Raw genomic sequence first — 15,013 nt, 5'->3', positions numbered from 1 at the left:
GTCAGTATATCAAATTTCACCAAAATATCTCAACTATTGCGACCTGTAGGTGGAGCACAAAAATCCGTGGACAGACATCAGACGGACAGGCGAACTTAAATCGATTCTTAAATGATTTTTGATCGGTCGGTATAATATAAGCTCTTCTATGTGTTACGTACGTCTGCACAAGCTTAATATACCCGGTAACACAAGCGGTGCGCTTGTAAACTAATGGTACGAATGTCGTGAAATTTTTGCCCATATCGTTTGAATGTTGGCACTGTGGATTTCTTAATAGTGGCGACATCTATATGTGATCCCACGGCTTTCAAGTGTTGTTTTATATATGCTATATATATGAGAACGAATATTTAGCAGACAGAAAGTAATATTACTCACTATTTTCTAATTATCAAATTTTGGAATGATAAAGAATACGGTGTACATACGTGGAAAGGATGATACTATTATTCGAGTGGGAAATATTGTTCGCAATGGCGGCTATTATTAACGTATTTTATTTCCCTGTGTCGTATCCAACATTATTCATCTTCGAATGCCCGAAACGATATTTAACAAAATAGCAATATTTAACAGCGAAACTACGCTGACAATCAAGTTCGTTCGAGGATAAAATAAATATCTTTTCAAGCTCTTAAAAGCCGTTACTGCCATTAATACTTTCCATTTCCGAGGAGATAGAAGAGACCTGTACGGCTTAGATATTTGTCTCATAAGTAATCAATCACAAAATTGTGTATTTTAGAAAAATAATATTTTGAATGAAATTGAAAGTGTATACGCGAACCTGCAATACAAGTCTAAGTTCATATCAATCGAACGAATAAAAAATGGGGACATTTTTATGGCGATGGCCACAAATAGAATACAAGCATTTTCACAGTGAATATTGAATTGACTTGTATAAGAAATATATGTTACCAGCTATAAATTACCATCCTTACTCTTTGCCTTTTAAGTAACCCAGAGTTAGAGGGTAACGAGCGAAACATATGCGCAGCAAAAACTTACATATAACAAAGAAACAGAATAACTGCAGCTGACGAACTAATCACTTGAACTTGCTATAGAAATGTGAAGGGGTGGCGATTAATTTAGTTTGTAACTAATTGAAAAATATTTTTTGTGTTTATTGTTGATGCAAAAAACCGTAACATAACAGATTGCTGTTAATATTAGTGCCAGACAAAGTCTTCCTTCGTTTCTTGTTACTGCTGACGTGACATTAAGAACTTTACGAATTGTTTCTTTTGTTTAATTAAAAACAATTTATACGACGTACGGACTTATGAAGACGTTTTTAAGGACATATAATAATAAGGGCTAACCATATATGTGAAAGTCTGACGTTGCTCAAAACGCACACAATAAGCAATGCTTATCTATACAGACATGTACACGTAGTTTGTTATCGTTTGATTATTTATACGTACTTGATGTCTTTTTGGCATAAAACAAACGCTTCATTATTTAATTCAACGTACGTATTCAAATTTAACTCAAATTAAATCGTTCGAACGTTCACTTCAATAATCAATCAATGGATTAGTCCATTTTTATATACAATTCTATATATGCAAGCAACATACATTCGCATGCCTTATGTCGTACCTACTTACATATATCTTACGCACTATGTGCTCGCATTTTTACACATCACGTGCTAGCGGTTATTACGTAGTGCATTAACAATTTATTGCGTAGTTTCGAGACACCTCGTAAAAAAGCATTCTATTGTTGCCTAATTGAATACCGAGTTGAACACTGAGCTGAATGCAGAACAGAATATCAGACAAACTATTGGAATAATGAACGATGCACACACCAACATGTTCTCGCTATTTATTATGTATACATATGGTGCCATAGTGTCACCGTGCTTATCCAACATTAAGCATTTAAGCAGCGCTTTTCACAGGAATGCTACTAGAAATCTGTAATGATTCCATTTAAAATTTGATCCTGCCTCACTCACACTTTTGAAGTTGTTTGACTTGTTTATTTATATGTTCGGCTGCTGGCCAAGTTTAAGCTAATCTTAGACTCAACATGTAATAATTTCAAAATATTCAAAGTGTCTTTCTAAACAGAATCTAAAATAGAACAAAACAATAGTCGTGAGCTCCAATCTCAAGTCTCGTAGAGTTTTCAATTGTTTTAAGGCTATAGTCTCAGAATTTATTTCTCTCTAATAATAATAATTGAAAAAAGATTGTATTTGGCTGCGACCGAATCTTTTTCTATCGACCACTTTTATGTATAAAAAAAGGAAAATAATTGAACTTCCTTACTTTATAATAACGGGCGAATGATTAATTTTCTTTGTTTCTGTACAGTTCGTTGACAATCATCAATAAAATATCATATAAAAATTTTTTATCGTTGTATTAGTCGTTTATTAGTAATACGAAGGCAGAGGTTCTCTCAGTTTACTAAACTTAAAAACGGAGAAACACAGATGGATAGACAGACGAATTTGATATGCCTAAATTGAGTACGAATTTGTTGCTAATCACGGATATATATAATAAATATTTCCAACTTTTCTTCTGCAGTTTGCAAGCGTTTTCACAAACCTTATAATCAGGCAATGTCCACACATCGCCTAACATATTAGTTTACTTATTTTGTGATAAAGCACTCAAAAGTATAATTTGTTTCCATGTAGAGGCATATTTCTCAAGGGAATCCTTATATGGAGTGGTGCTCAAGAAATGGATCTACGTAAAATTACGATTTATTTTTATGTCCAAATAATACCGTAAATCAATTTTCATCACAATGCATTAATAATTACATCCTTTTACTATATAAAGATTTGCTTCCAATAGCATCGGTCTTATCGAAAGATGTTCAAACAATTGGCCGATCTAAACCAAAATTTTAACATCAATTTAATAACTACTAATTACTAATACTAACAATATAACAATACTAATAATTAACAATATTTTTCTGCAAATTGTTGAAAGCAGCAATTTTGGGCAAATAACGACTTCTTTAAAAGTACTTTGTACTGTTAGTGTATCACATTTTATCAAAATATGTCACAAACAGCAATCTGACCATAAAATAAATGGATATTCGTCATATGGACGAACGGTCAAACAGGACAGACGAGCTTGAATTAATTCACAAGACGATTCTGTATCAGCTTGAGGTAATAAAAGCGATGTATTTATATATATTAATATATCTGAGATGCTGGATACACCTACACAATCTTAACATAACCTTACAGCAAGTAATATAAAGTATAGTAATGCGTAGTGGAAGCACTGAAGCAATAAAAGCAAAGTTTTTTATGTCACAACTACATAGTTTGTAAGGAACAAAATATATTTTATGAGTGCATTTCATTGCGATATACAAGTCGATTTGCGTTTCCCAAGAAATTCGCCAAAGATTAAAGGCTTTTAAAATATAGTAACTGTAAAAGATTGCGGTGAGTGAACAAGTATAACAAGCAGAAGACTATTAACTATAAAAATGAGTTACGAATTTAAAGTTAGCATATTATTGAATGCCAAGCAATGAAAACACCTGAAATACCACACAGATACGCATTTTGCAGCGAAGTAACCGTTGCGAATTAAGCCAACGTCAGTCCACTTGATTCGTATATATATCAAATATGAATAAATTAGTTTAGTTGGGTTGGCGCAAATAAATTGAATGCAAGAACTTTCTTCACTACAGTAATCATACACGATATTTGACTGCAAGGTGAAACGAGAATTATTATACATCGTACGCCCTGTCGTATACATCGTAAATCGTGTATACTTTAACTCATTGATTATACAAATAAGCAGCATTTATATTTTGGAAACAAAGCCGATATATTGTCGCAGGCGGTGTAGACATTGTCTAGACGTATTGACATCGAAGCAGACCTCGTCGTATATATCTTACTTGCAAAAACTTAAGAAGTATTTAAGGTTATATTATACATGCGATGAAATATTATTACATATACATATACAATCTTTCTTCTTTTTTTTTTTTTTTTTTTTTTTTTCTTCTTAACTATAATAAATTCATAGCAAATTCAAAGCCGATATATTGTAACAGCCGGCGGAGGCATTACACACCGAAGCAGACCGCGTCGCATATACCTTACTTGCGAAGCACTTAAGAAATATTTAAGGTTATATCATACATGTGATGCAATATTATTACACATACACATAGAAACATATATATATTCTTAACTATAATAAATTACAATTTCTAATATATTTTTTTACTGTACACGGGTTCATTAGAGGATAAATGGTTGAATTATTGAAATCTAAAAATCGGTGTTATGGTTATCGCCAACACCATTAGTATTTTCAAGGTTTACATCCAACTCATTGACTCTGTTATTTTTGGCAAATGGAGTATACGACGATAATCATACATCGTTTCCATAGGGCTGTCCTATTGTTTCGCGACGGCGATTATCAAACATATTGTTACGTTGTGTGTGACCATATAGGGGCCATTGCAAAGAACTGACACGTGTATACATTGATAACGTGCGATCCTCCATCTCCAAGTTTGTTGGAAAGCGAGAGCAACAAGCCTTTAATCGGTTTTTAAATTCTCTCTTGAATTTCTCCTATAAAAGAAGAAATGCCATTAAATTGGGACAATCTTTTGTTCGATGTTTTAACATAACTTGCATGAAAAATGTACATGCTGAAGCATGCTCTCAGATATTAACAGCGAAAAAGAAAATCTATTCTCACCTAATCGTCGTTCAAATCGGGTATAATTTTAAGTTAACTTTTTTCATGTTTTCTTAAAAAAACAATGCGACATATACCTGTTTGAACGTTCAATAATACGTGAGTAGAAGAGGTGAAAAATTATGTCGATTGATAGTTCAGAGGATAGGAAGTGGATGTTAATAAATCTGAAGCCAGCAAGCAAGCAAGATATAACAGATCGACCGAGTTTCGTATTCTCTTAATTATTTATGATGTTTCGATTTTGTTCACGCTTTAAAAATTTAATCTTTACTTACGTTATAAATTCCGTAAATGAAGGGATTGTAGCAACTGTTGCTCATAGCTAACCAGTCGCAACCAAACCAAACAATACTAATAAAATGATATTCATTTATTTCCGGGATAGTCACATAGAGAATGTTGTACAGTTGTAATGGTAGCCAACACAGCCCGAATGCAACGACAACAATGATTAGCATTTTTATTACCTGTAATTGACGAACAATATAAACGATAATAATATATAGAATATTTTTCTGAAACGAGTTTACCCTTTTCTTATTTTTTAATAATGTGATGTCACGAGAGTCCTGAGCATTTCCAGGAGCGTGTGTGCCCCACAAATTAATAGCCATCTGTATGTAAACGAAACTTATGACGCAAAACGGTACTAAATACTGAACAAAAACCAACGTGTACCGATAGGTTTTTAATTCATTTTCTGACAAATTGACATTTGCACAAAATGGTCGAGTAACATTGTAAACGATATTATCCTCTGCAAATAGACAAAAGTATTACATTCGTATAAGCAAACGTATTTAATGAACGCAGAAGGAAAAGTAAATAGAAAAACGCATATTCTTCACCTTTAACTCGTTCGTTTAACATTTCAACACGAAATGCTATGGCACATGGCAAGGCAAAAGTTAACGCTGCCACCCAAATGCTTATTATTACAAGCTTTGAGGCAAATTTCGTTCGTCGAGCTCTACAATTAAAGCAAACAACGATGACAACAAAGTAATAATAAATATAATGCAAACTACTGAAGCATTTTTATGATTTTTGCAACTTACCTCAGTGGATTAATTATGGCCCGATGACGATCCACAGCGATTGCGGTCAAAGTAAAAACGGATACGTTCACACTAACCGCTTGAACAAATGGACAAAATGCGCACATAAACCATGGTAGATTCCAACATTGCAGTAAAGCGGCCTGAAACTATATGGCAAAGCAGTTATCAACTAAAAAAAAAAGAAATTATAATAAAACAATACTCCTGGAACTGCACTCAATCCTGTTTCTCTGCGGTCCTTAGTCACCGCACAAAAAAAAAAAACGTTTTACTTGTGTTGCGAAAACTATTTCTTACCTATACATTCAAATCTGTGCGCATAAGCGCGTAAAAAAAGGACCGCACAAAAACAGATTTGAATGCAAATATTAAATAGGAACGATATGATATGAATGTCAGATATAACAAGCCAGCTGTATAAATACTCAGAAATCTGTCGATATGATTTTCCTAGTCTTTTTTATTGACTCCGTCTGCCATAGTCATCTGAACCAATAAGCCCAACAATTTCTCGATAAAAAACCTATATTCGATATGATAGATAATACAATCTGAATGAGTAAGGTTTCTATAAACGGAATGCACTTTGAATTTCTTCAAACATTCAAATCAGCAATTCAATCATCATTATCAAGTATGGCAGATATGTTAAACGACCCGTATATATGATAACTGCTATGTAGTTCAAAAAATTGCTAGGACAGGTGGTATTCTTTTTTTCCACTTTGGTTTACATTCGCGATATAAAAAATGGAAAATTCAGAAAAGCTTTTAACATTTTTTGCATGTCCATATGTCCGTTAGCGATGTTAAAGGAAATACCCTGAACGAGTATGTTTTGTGCTTCTGCGAGGGGTAATAAATAAAAAAGTAATTTAAGCGTAGCAACCCCGAGATTTATCCTTTTTTTGAATCGTTGTGCGCATAGTTAAATGACAAAAATCCCATAGTGTATTCCATTATGAAGTTCATATGATGATTCAAATAATGATTGCTTTCAAAATAGGAAAATTTAATCCTTGGAAGTGTTAGGACAATCCTTCGACACCGACCAACTGAAATGAATATAAAAAAATTGCAAAATGATTGGCCGATTAAAATGTTTACACCTCTCATCCTTTATGATCCATGAGATTTTTCCAACGTCTAGTATCTGTCCGTGCCATTTTGTGTCCGACCTACAGGTCATAATTTTCCCTGACGGTTTTTGATCCAAATCTGAATCTCATTAAAAATAAATTGCATTCATTTTCATAGCAACTCGCCGTGGGAAAATTGTAAATAAACGACAATAGGCTGAAGAAGACTCCTACACAAATTGAGAACACCTCTACTTCCACTTCTACTTCCTTTTTGGCTCATTACTTATCCACTACAACAGACGCAATCATTGAAATTTCCGTACTGGATTCTGTTAGTGATCTTTCACTCGTACAAAAATAGAAGATATCAGCCACATCTGCCCAACAGTGAAGAATATCTTGATTTTTTTGTTTGCTTTAAGTAAAAGTTGTAGGTGCATATAAAAGATTAGATAACAGCCGAATATAATTTTCTTATTTATTATTCTGTGTCCTATAAGTTGAAAGTTACGATTTTTTTCTATTGTGAGTGTGATTGTGGTTGCGAAAGGATTAAGCCCATTTTCTAACTATATTTATGGCCATCAAGGACATATATATATATATATATATATGCAAGTATCAATTTTCTATACTAATTTTTCCAACCCTTCAACTATACAGGCGGGAAATAAATAAACAAGCGAAAAGAAGGATAGCCAGCAGACGGTCAGACTTTTATGGCGATTAAAAATGGATTTACCTAACAAGTTCTCTAATACATGTTTTTTGGTATTTACAAAGAGAAGCATGAGATAAGGATTTAGCGATGGTATGAAGAAGGATCAGCGACGAGTATAAAAAAGGTTAACGTTATGTTAAATCTAGGCTAATAACTTACATTAGAATTCGCTAAGGGCGTCAAAATTACTTCATTGTTAAAAACATATCTACGCACATAGTAATGTGTCTTCTTTTTTTTTTTTTTTTGTCACATTTGGAGACCATGTAATGCCCTTTCTTAATATATGTTTTGCTGGGTAAATTACCTGAAATGGTATGCAAAACACTGCGATAATAACGTCTGCAAATGCCAAGTTTGCTATATACATGTTAGTAACCGTATGCATTTGCTTAGCCGTTGCTACAATCCAAATAACCAGACAATTTCCAATTATGGCCAATATACTAATGAGACCGTATAATATAGACAATAGAATAATCAATCCAACAGGAGCCGAATATAAGCGTTCTGTGAATGGAAAATAAACAGAGAAAAAGAACAGATAGATGGATTTATTCTTCTGCCCTTTTGGTTTCGATCTATCAAAATATTTGTTTTTAACTTAAGCGGATACAAGAAGTTATAAGTCAATTCGAGGCAAATTCTTACCAAATTCTTCCTCTTCCATGTACAGGCCTTTTGATGTCGACACTGTTATTAATAATAGCACTTTGCAAATAGAAAATTCATCAAAAGTGTCTTGTTGTTGCTTTTTCTCAATGACTCAATGACTACTTTCTTCAAAGTTATTCACTTATCTTGTCTTCATTACCGGCGCTATTCCATCTACAACAATTATTATATAAGAGATGAAAGCATTTCGTTTGCAATTGAAATTCAAATATTTTAATTACTTACATAAAGTGGGAAGTGCTCGCCAGAATAATATACTTAAATACCTTAAAGAGAAAAAAATCCGTCACCTTTAAACGCTATTAAACTTTATTACTTGTGTAAATAAATGGCTTAATTATGTACAATAACAAAAACGTATCTCAAGAAAGCCAACTCCTACTAAAACATAAATTTTAAAACTTATTTAAAAATTTATGAGTGAAAAATCAATTATTTGTAATTTTAAGAAAACTTTTTTTAGTTGAACCGAATAACAATCTTACAGCCGACCAAGTTCGGACCTTAGGTTACTTTCGCACAACACAATCGCCAATTGTCAATTCGCCAATCTTCGTCATAAAATGTCAAAAACCTAATCCCTTTTTTCATATAAAAAGTGCGTTTCTTTATATAGGACGGGTCCATCGAATGTTCCTACCGCATATAAATTTGCCACACCTTTAATGCCTAAATACTACTCTTCTACAATTTTGTCGAAATATATTAAAAAAAAAGGGAATTTTTTTTTGAAAAAAGAACCGTTATATAGACAGTGACGGTGAAAATGGCTCCATCGAGTCCATTTTCAATAGCATATGCCCCTCGGGCAAACCAAATCAAAACACTAAATTTGAAGAAAATTTTTGGAAAAATTACAAGGACAGAGGGACAGACAGGCTTCAATTGACGCAGCAAGTAGTCCTGAACTAATTGCTATAAAATAGTTATATTTAACCAAAACCCTTCTGACAGTGGTACACACACACACACACACAAAATCAATGTACCCATACAACAGCTAAAAACCTAATCCGGATTTATAATATGTTTCGAAAAACTTATAAATTACTTAAAAGACAAAACTTTAGCAATCTCAGGACGGAAGAAAATCTGGATGCAAAGAATTTCAATTTATTAAAAGAGAATTTGGTATTAGGAGTTTTACTGTATAGAAAGTTAATTTTCCGCAATTATATTCAGCATATCAAAAAAAAAAAAAAAAAAAACACCATAATACAAATAAGAATCCTATAGCCGGTCATATATGGCCAACCTTTAAATACTGTACACCGGTTTGCCTAATACAATCATTCATTCACTTTCCTAATAAGATGTCATCATTATTGTTATGTAAATCGATAATATTCGTGAAAGACCTTATATTGAACGATATTGACTGTCGTCCAATATAACGTGGTCCAAAATGAACGAACTTAATTTACTTTTCCAGTTTCTTCCATCATAGTAAACTACAAATTCGACTTTGTCGCCATACAAGGGTTTGCTTTCATGAGGGACATCCAATAATAGTTTACGTTTCATCGTAAAATACTAAAAATTAGATCTTCTTGGCGTAAAAAGGTTTCTTTCATTGGAACCCTTGCAACGGTCGGAACCCACAGAATAGTTGTTACGTCAAATAATTATTATTTACGAATTTTCATCAAGAAGTATTGAAAATTACACGTTTTCACTACTATAAAGATTCAATTTCCGTAGGAACGATTATATGAGGAGGGTTTAAAGAAGAACACCATCCCGTTTTTTCACCACTTTTCACACTAACTTAGAATGCCAAAATATGAATACTAAACGATCTTTATCGCGAAATTCTACAAATTACAATATTTTTTTCATACAATGGTTTATCGAAATAAGGTGTTACCTGGAGTGGTCGGAAAAGTGGTCAGATCCGGAACCATTTTCAATAGTATTTGCTTCTGGGTCAAAACACGCCAGTATACCAAATTCCATGAGCATATCTCGAAAGCTACGTACCTGTAAGATGAGCATAAGAACACAGGGACAGACATCGGGCTAACAAATGGCCAATGAAGCTTAGAACGATTCAGAATATAATTCGAAATCTATTGGTTTAATAAAATATGAGTCTATCTCAAGTGCTTCTGGATGTTGCATGCGTTTGCATAAACCATAATATACCACAAGTGGCGTAGGGTATAAATACACTATTGTATGCATTGAGTTGGGTACTATCCGCCACAGTGGCCGAGTAGGCGAAGGATCACGACTAACAATTCCATGGTCGTGGGTTCAGGTATCAAGTAGGGTAGAGTTTTCATTGAAGCCGATAGCATTAGATTCTAGCGCTTTAAACGCTTTAGCCTTAGAGTTTATTTCTCTGGCTAAGTTAACAATAATAATACTAATAATAATAATAATAATAGTAATAAGAATAAGTTGAAGAATAAGATCCTTCTATGTAAAGTCGTTTTGACATTCGATTACGTAGCGTCAACCAATATGTGGTTCCGAAAGTAAATGTAAAATCAAATACAATTTTAATTGAGATTTTAATCAAATTGTTTTTCAATGCATTGTTTAAACCTCGCCATTGTTTGTGAAATATTGTACCTATATAGTTGTACAGCGTACGAAAAAGCGTAAATAGAGATTATTGGTCTTTGAGTGTGAACGAAACACAAGTGATATTCCTAAAGAACGTTTACGAGTACAGAAATGACTTTTGGATGCGATTTGTTGGCTGAACTCGTCATTTTTAAACATCAAAATGGCATCGCAGTTACCCCGCAATAGAGAACGCTAGAGAAAACTGATTACCGATTCGTTGTGGTAGAAATTAAATGATTTTGACTTAGATGACATATATGGGGTTTCAGCAGATCAGTGCAAAAAGTTCGAAGCCCATCATCGAATCTTGAAAAATGCATTTATGAGTATTTCACAAATACTAAGCGATATAACTCTATTAGAGCGCTTAGTGTAAAGTTACGTTGAAGCATTAACTTACTATAATAAACCGCAAACACTCAATGACGTTATTTACGAAGATCGTACGTGCTATAGTTGAAATAAGAAGAGATTTATATGGAAAAGTGTCAGAAACTAGTGTTCCAAAATTGAAGCCCTGAGGCGGTCATTTACATGCAATCATTTTCAAATAAAAATCGCAGGGACCATCTTGTAACGTTTAGTTTTTTTTTACAAGTTAAAAAGAAAAAACCAAGTAAGAAAATCATATTCAGTGGTGATCGAAGTTTTTATACCCATCACCATTATCCGAAAAAGGACAAAAAAAAGGTAAAAGAACTATATTCTCATCCCCTACAATATGGAGCGGGCGCGACAGATTTTGTGTATTTTCAAAATAAAATATTTTATGTGAGCTTCGTAGGCGTGTCCTTTGAAAATTTTAGGCGATATCTTCATTTTCCCTAACGGGAGAATGTTTACTACAATTATGACGGCAGACGGACAGATGGACAGAGGAAGAGAAAGACATGCTTACGAATTTGAAATTGACTTAGACCTTATATACTCTTTGGGATCTTTAAAGCTTGCTTCTGCGTGTTGTAAAGGTGTTGGAAAAAAAGTGAAATTATGACGCACTGTAACATTGGGTAGGCGTGGTTAATTTTTTTTACCTTTGCACAGGTACTAGCACCATCGCCCATGGACTATGCTTTCAAGTTTTTGTAAGTTTATGAGTAATACGCAGAAAATCATTTTTTTATTCCTTTCGAAAAACAGAGGTGTTAACGGTGTCTCTAGAGCTTCTCTCTCGGCATTACAAACGTTTCGACAAAATGAATATACCCCTCATCCTTCGGTGATGGGTATAAGAATGTGCATCTATTACACACATAAATTATCAAATTACAAAATAAAATTCATTCTAATTCGTCACATATCGGCCAAGAAATCAACTCTTCGTAAGCCCTCTACAAGCTAAGCTAATTTACAAGCCAATCAGCGATATTTAGCATTAATCCAAATTTTTTTTTTTGTAGATCTTTTTTCGCTGTGTACATCATACACATTGCATGAAATGTCAAATTATTTTATTCCTTTGCATTTACAATTATATAGAATTAAGCAAATATGTAGTATTTTTAAATAGACATGTATGTGTGCAAATAGTTCGTTTGAATTAACTCCTTCTAGAATAAAGCTTAACTTCAATTTGGAGAAATTATTTAGTGATTTTTTTTTTTTTTCGTTGGCATTATCCACTAACAACGAAATGGCTAGCAGCGCTATTCAATATCGGCTACTTAATGATAATTGTGCGGTTTTATATATGGTTTATGATGAAAAATTGATTTCATTGAAAGATAAATGGATGACCTTGATTTGTTTAACGTTATAACAATTGATCAGAGTCGATCTCTGCTTTAATTTAAGCTGACATCATTTCCTTGTCAAGTAATAGTATACCCTTATGCTCTGAACTTCACTTGACATTAAAAAAATTCATTTACTTACAATCGCATTCTGTCAGCGAACGTTAAAGAAAACAATGTGGTTTCAACAAGTTTTCGTGACTGCATCAAATTTAATATTCCGAAGAAATAGTCACAATATATACATTGTTATAAAATAAAATTGTTAAGGCGCACGAAATCACGGAAAAATGTGTTTGTTGCTGCCTTGTAACTAGTGACATGTCTGTGACGTTGCTCACAAATCGAGTGTTAGACAATTAGTAAAAGTAATAGCTTACGCATAAAATCACTTAGATAACTACTTACACGATGTGAAGTTAATCCGCCATAATGTGCAGAATAGTTTCGAGAAATCTTTACTTAGCGTTCAATTTCATTTATTTTTTCAAATTAGTTATTATCTTAAATATAATACTCAGCGTAAAGATAAGAGACCGCGAAGTTAACTAAGAACTGCACAAAAGCTACGTTTTTGATGAAATACCGTCTGGTCGCTCCTTTTAATGCAAATCAACAAATACTTATGAACTTATTCTGTCACAGAATCAAATAATATTAACAAAGTAAAACAAGTAGAGTTTTCACAGGGCTTATGAACCATAAATTTGATTAGTAACCGCATCCTATTTCACGGAGGACATGTGTTCTCAATCGCTTGACCTTACTACATTTACTTTGAATTTCTTTCTGCACAACTTTAAAGGACTCACCAGCGTAAGCAACCTATCAAAGTTTAGTTAAAATGTTTCCAACATGTTCGTTCCTTGTGAACTTGTTTGAAACCAACCATTTGCGTTCGAAAAAAAAAATTATATTTCATTGTTATAAAAATTCATCCGAATAGTCAGCATAAATATGGTATAAGAGCAACATAAACTAAAATCGATTTCATTTTGTCGCTACCAAGGAAAGATGCCTTCTTACCAACGTTGTTTTTACGTTTGTTAAACTCAAGTAATCGCATCGCAGTTTTCGCGACATGCATATATAATATATTTTTCGATCACTTTGGGTCAATCGAAATATGTCCGTTTGCCAGTCGCTTTGTCGTCCGGTTAATCTGATTCTCAATATAACAAGCATTGCGTTAGAAAAATGAAATATATAAGCCATAGAATCGGTCAAGGGAGATTATTAAATACCCTACACCATTTCACTTATAACCATTCGAAAAAGTCTTATATGGCAGGCTATCCTAAATGTGACCTGCGACGAGCCAAATTTATTATAATTAATTTTCTTGCCAAAGAATTTATTATTCTTCGCTCAAATGCCAAAAGTTCGACTGTGCACTCCCAGAAAAGCTAAAATTTTGAAAGGAGCTCAAAAAAGTCCTTCATCTTATCCATATTTTCTATACTTATTAAGTACACGGAAATATTATTTTTGGACCATTTTGATATTAATAATCGGTGCTGTTTTTCTTTTCTTTTTTTTATACCCATCACCGAAGTATAAGAGGTATATTCATTTTGTCATAGCGTTTCCAACGCCCAGAAGGAAACATCAGAGACCCCGCAAAGTATACATATTCTTGATAAGCATCAAATCCTAAAACGATATAAACATGACCGTCTGTCCATCTGGGTGATGCCAGCTGTAAGCATACTCCTGGCTGCAACAGTGAAGCTATCGACTTGAAGTTTGGCGGAAACATTGGAATTCTTGTACGCTGCTTAATATTGAAAATTGGCCAAATTATTTAGAGCAGAAGCACACAGTGGAGCATAAACTAAACGCCAAGTATATAAATTCTTGGCCAGTTTCAATCTTTGGAATGCACCTAAACAGATCCACCTGTTCGTCTGTCCATCTGATTGTTTGCACAACTTTGTAGCATTCGTGGTAAGCATTCTCCCATTAGCGAAAATTAAGATATCGCCTACAACACATGCCTAAAGGACAAAAAAGACTCAGCTGATTCTCAAGTTTCATCTAACGAGAGTAATGAGAGAAAATCGACATCATTTTTATTTTTCTAGGCAATGTGTTGAATTCTTAATAGACAGACAAGCAGGTGGGTGTAATCAATACCATTATTTACATTGATCAAGAGTATGTAAGTGTAAAGTTCGCGCTTATTATAGCGTACTCGATGGATTGCATTGCACGCATTCGGAAAACCTGATAAACCATTCGTATCGATTATAAAAACAATTTCATAAAAATTTGTTTACTCAATTCTATTCAGTAAAATTTTTGATGATAGCTGGTCATATTAATTGAGCCCTCCCTCGCTTACTTCTCAACGCCAATCACATGAAATATACGGAAAGGTAAACAAAGTACTTGTTTACACAACACTTAAGCGCACACAAGCGTA

At 33.4% G+C, this 15,013-nt stretch overlaps 1 protein-coding gene across 1 annotated transcript; it reads right to left on the bottom strand.

Moving 5' to 3' along the window:
- Positions 1–4,402: 4,402 nt before the first annotated feature.
- LOC119632314 (prolactin-releasing peptide receptor) lies at positions 4,403–8,276 on the bottom strand. The gene is made up of 7 exons (XM_038025153.1): positions 8,258–8,276; positions 7,914–8,116; positions 5,801–5,949; positions 5,591–5,712; positions 5,273–5,499; positions 5,018–5,209; positions 4,403–4,609 (listed from the first exon to the last, which is right to left on the bottom strand). The coding sequence occupies exons 1-7, from the start codon at positions 8,274–8,276 to the stop codon at positions 4,403–4,405; spliced, it is 1,119 nt and encodes a 372-aa protein (XP_037881081.1).
- Positions 8,277–15,013: the final 6,737 nt, after the last annotated feature.

Source organism: Glossina fuscipes, unplaced genomic scaffold (genome assembly GCF_014805625.2).
Source record: "Glossina fuscipes isolate IAEA_lab_2018 unplaced genomic scaffold, Yale_Gfus_2 1, whole genome shotgun sequence".
In the NCBI taxonomy this organism is placed as follows: domain Eukaryota; kingdom Metazoa; phylum Arthropoda; class Insecta; order Diptera; family Glossinidae; genus Glossina; species Glossina fuscipes.
This window is presented reverse-complemented; position numbering and strand designations above follow the sequence as displayed.

Excerpts from the sequence above, each read along its gene's own strand:
- LOC119632314 (XM_038025153.1), bottom strand. Across the intron at positions 5,950-7,913 it reads TGTTTTGCATACCATTTCAG|TTTCAGGCCGCTTTACTGCA; the intron begins GTAATTTACCCA and ends TTTGCCATATAG. Across the intron at positions 5,713-5,800 it reads GCCATAATTAATCCACTGAG|AGCTCGACGAACGAAATTTG; the intron begins GTAAGTTGCAAA and ends CTTTAATTGTAG.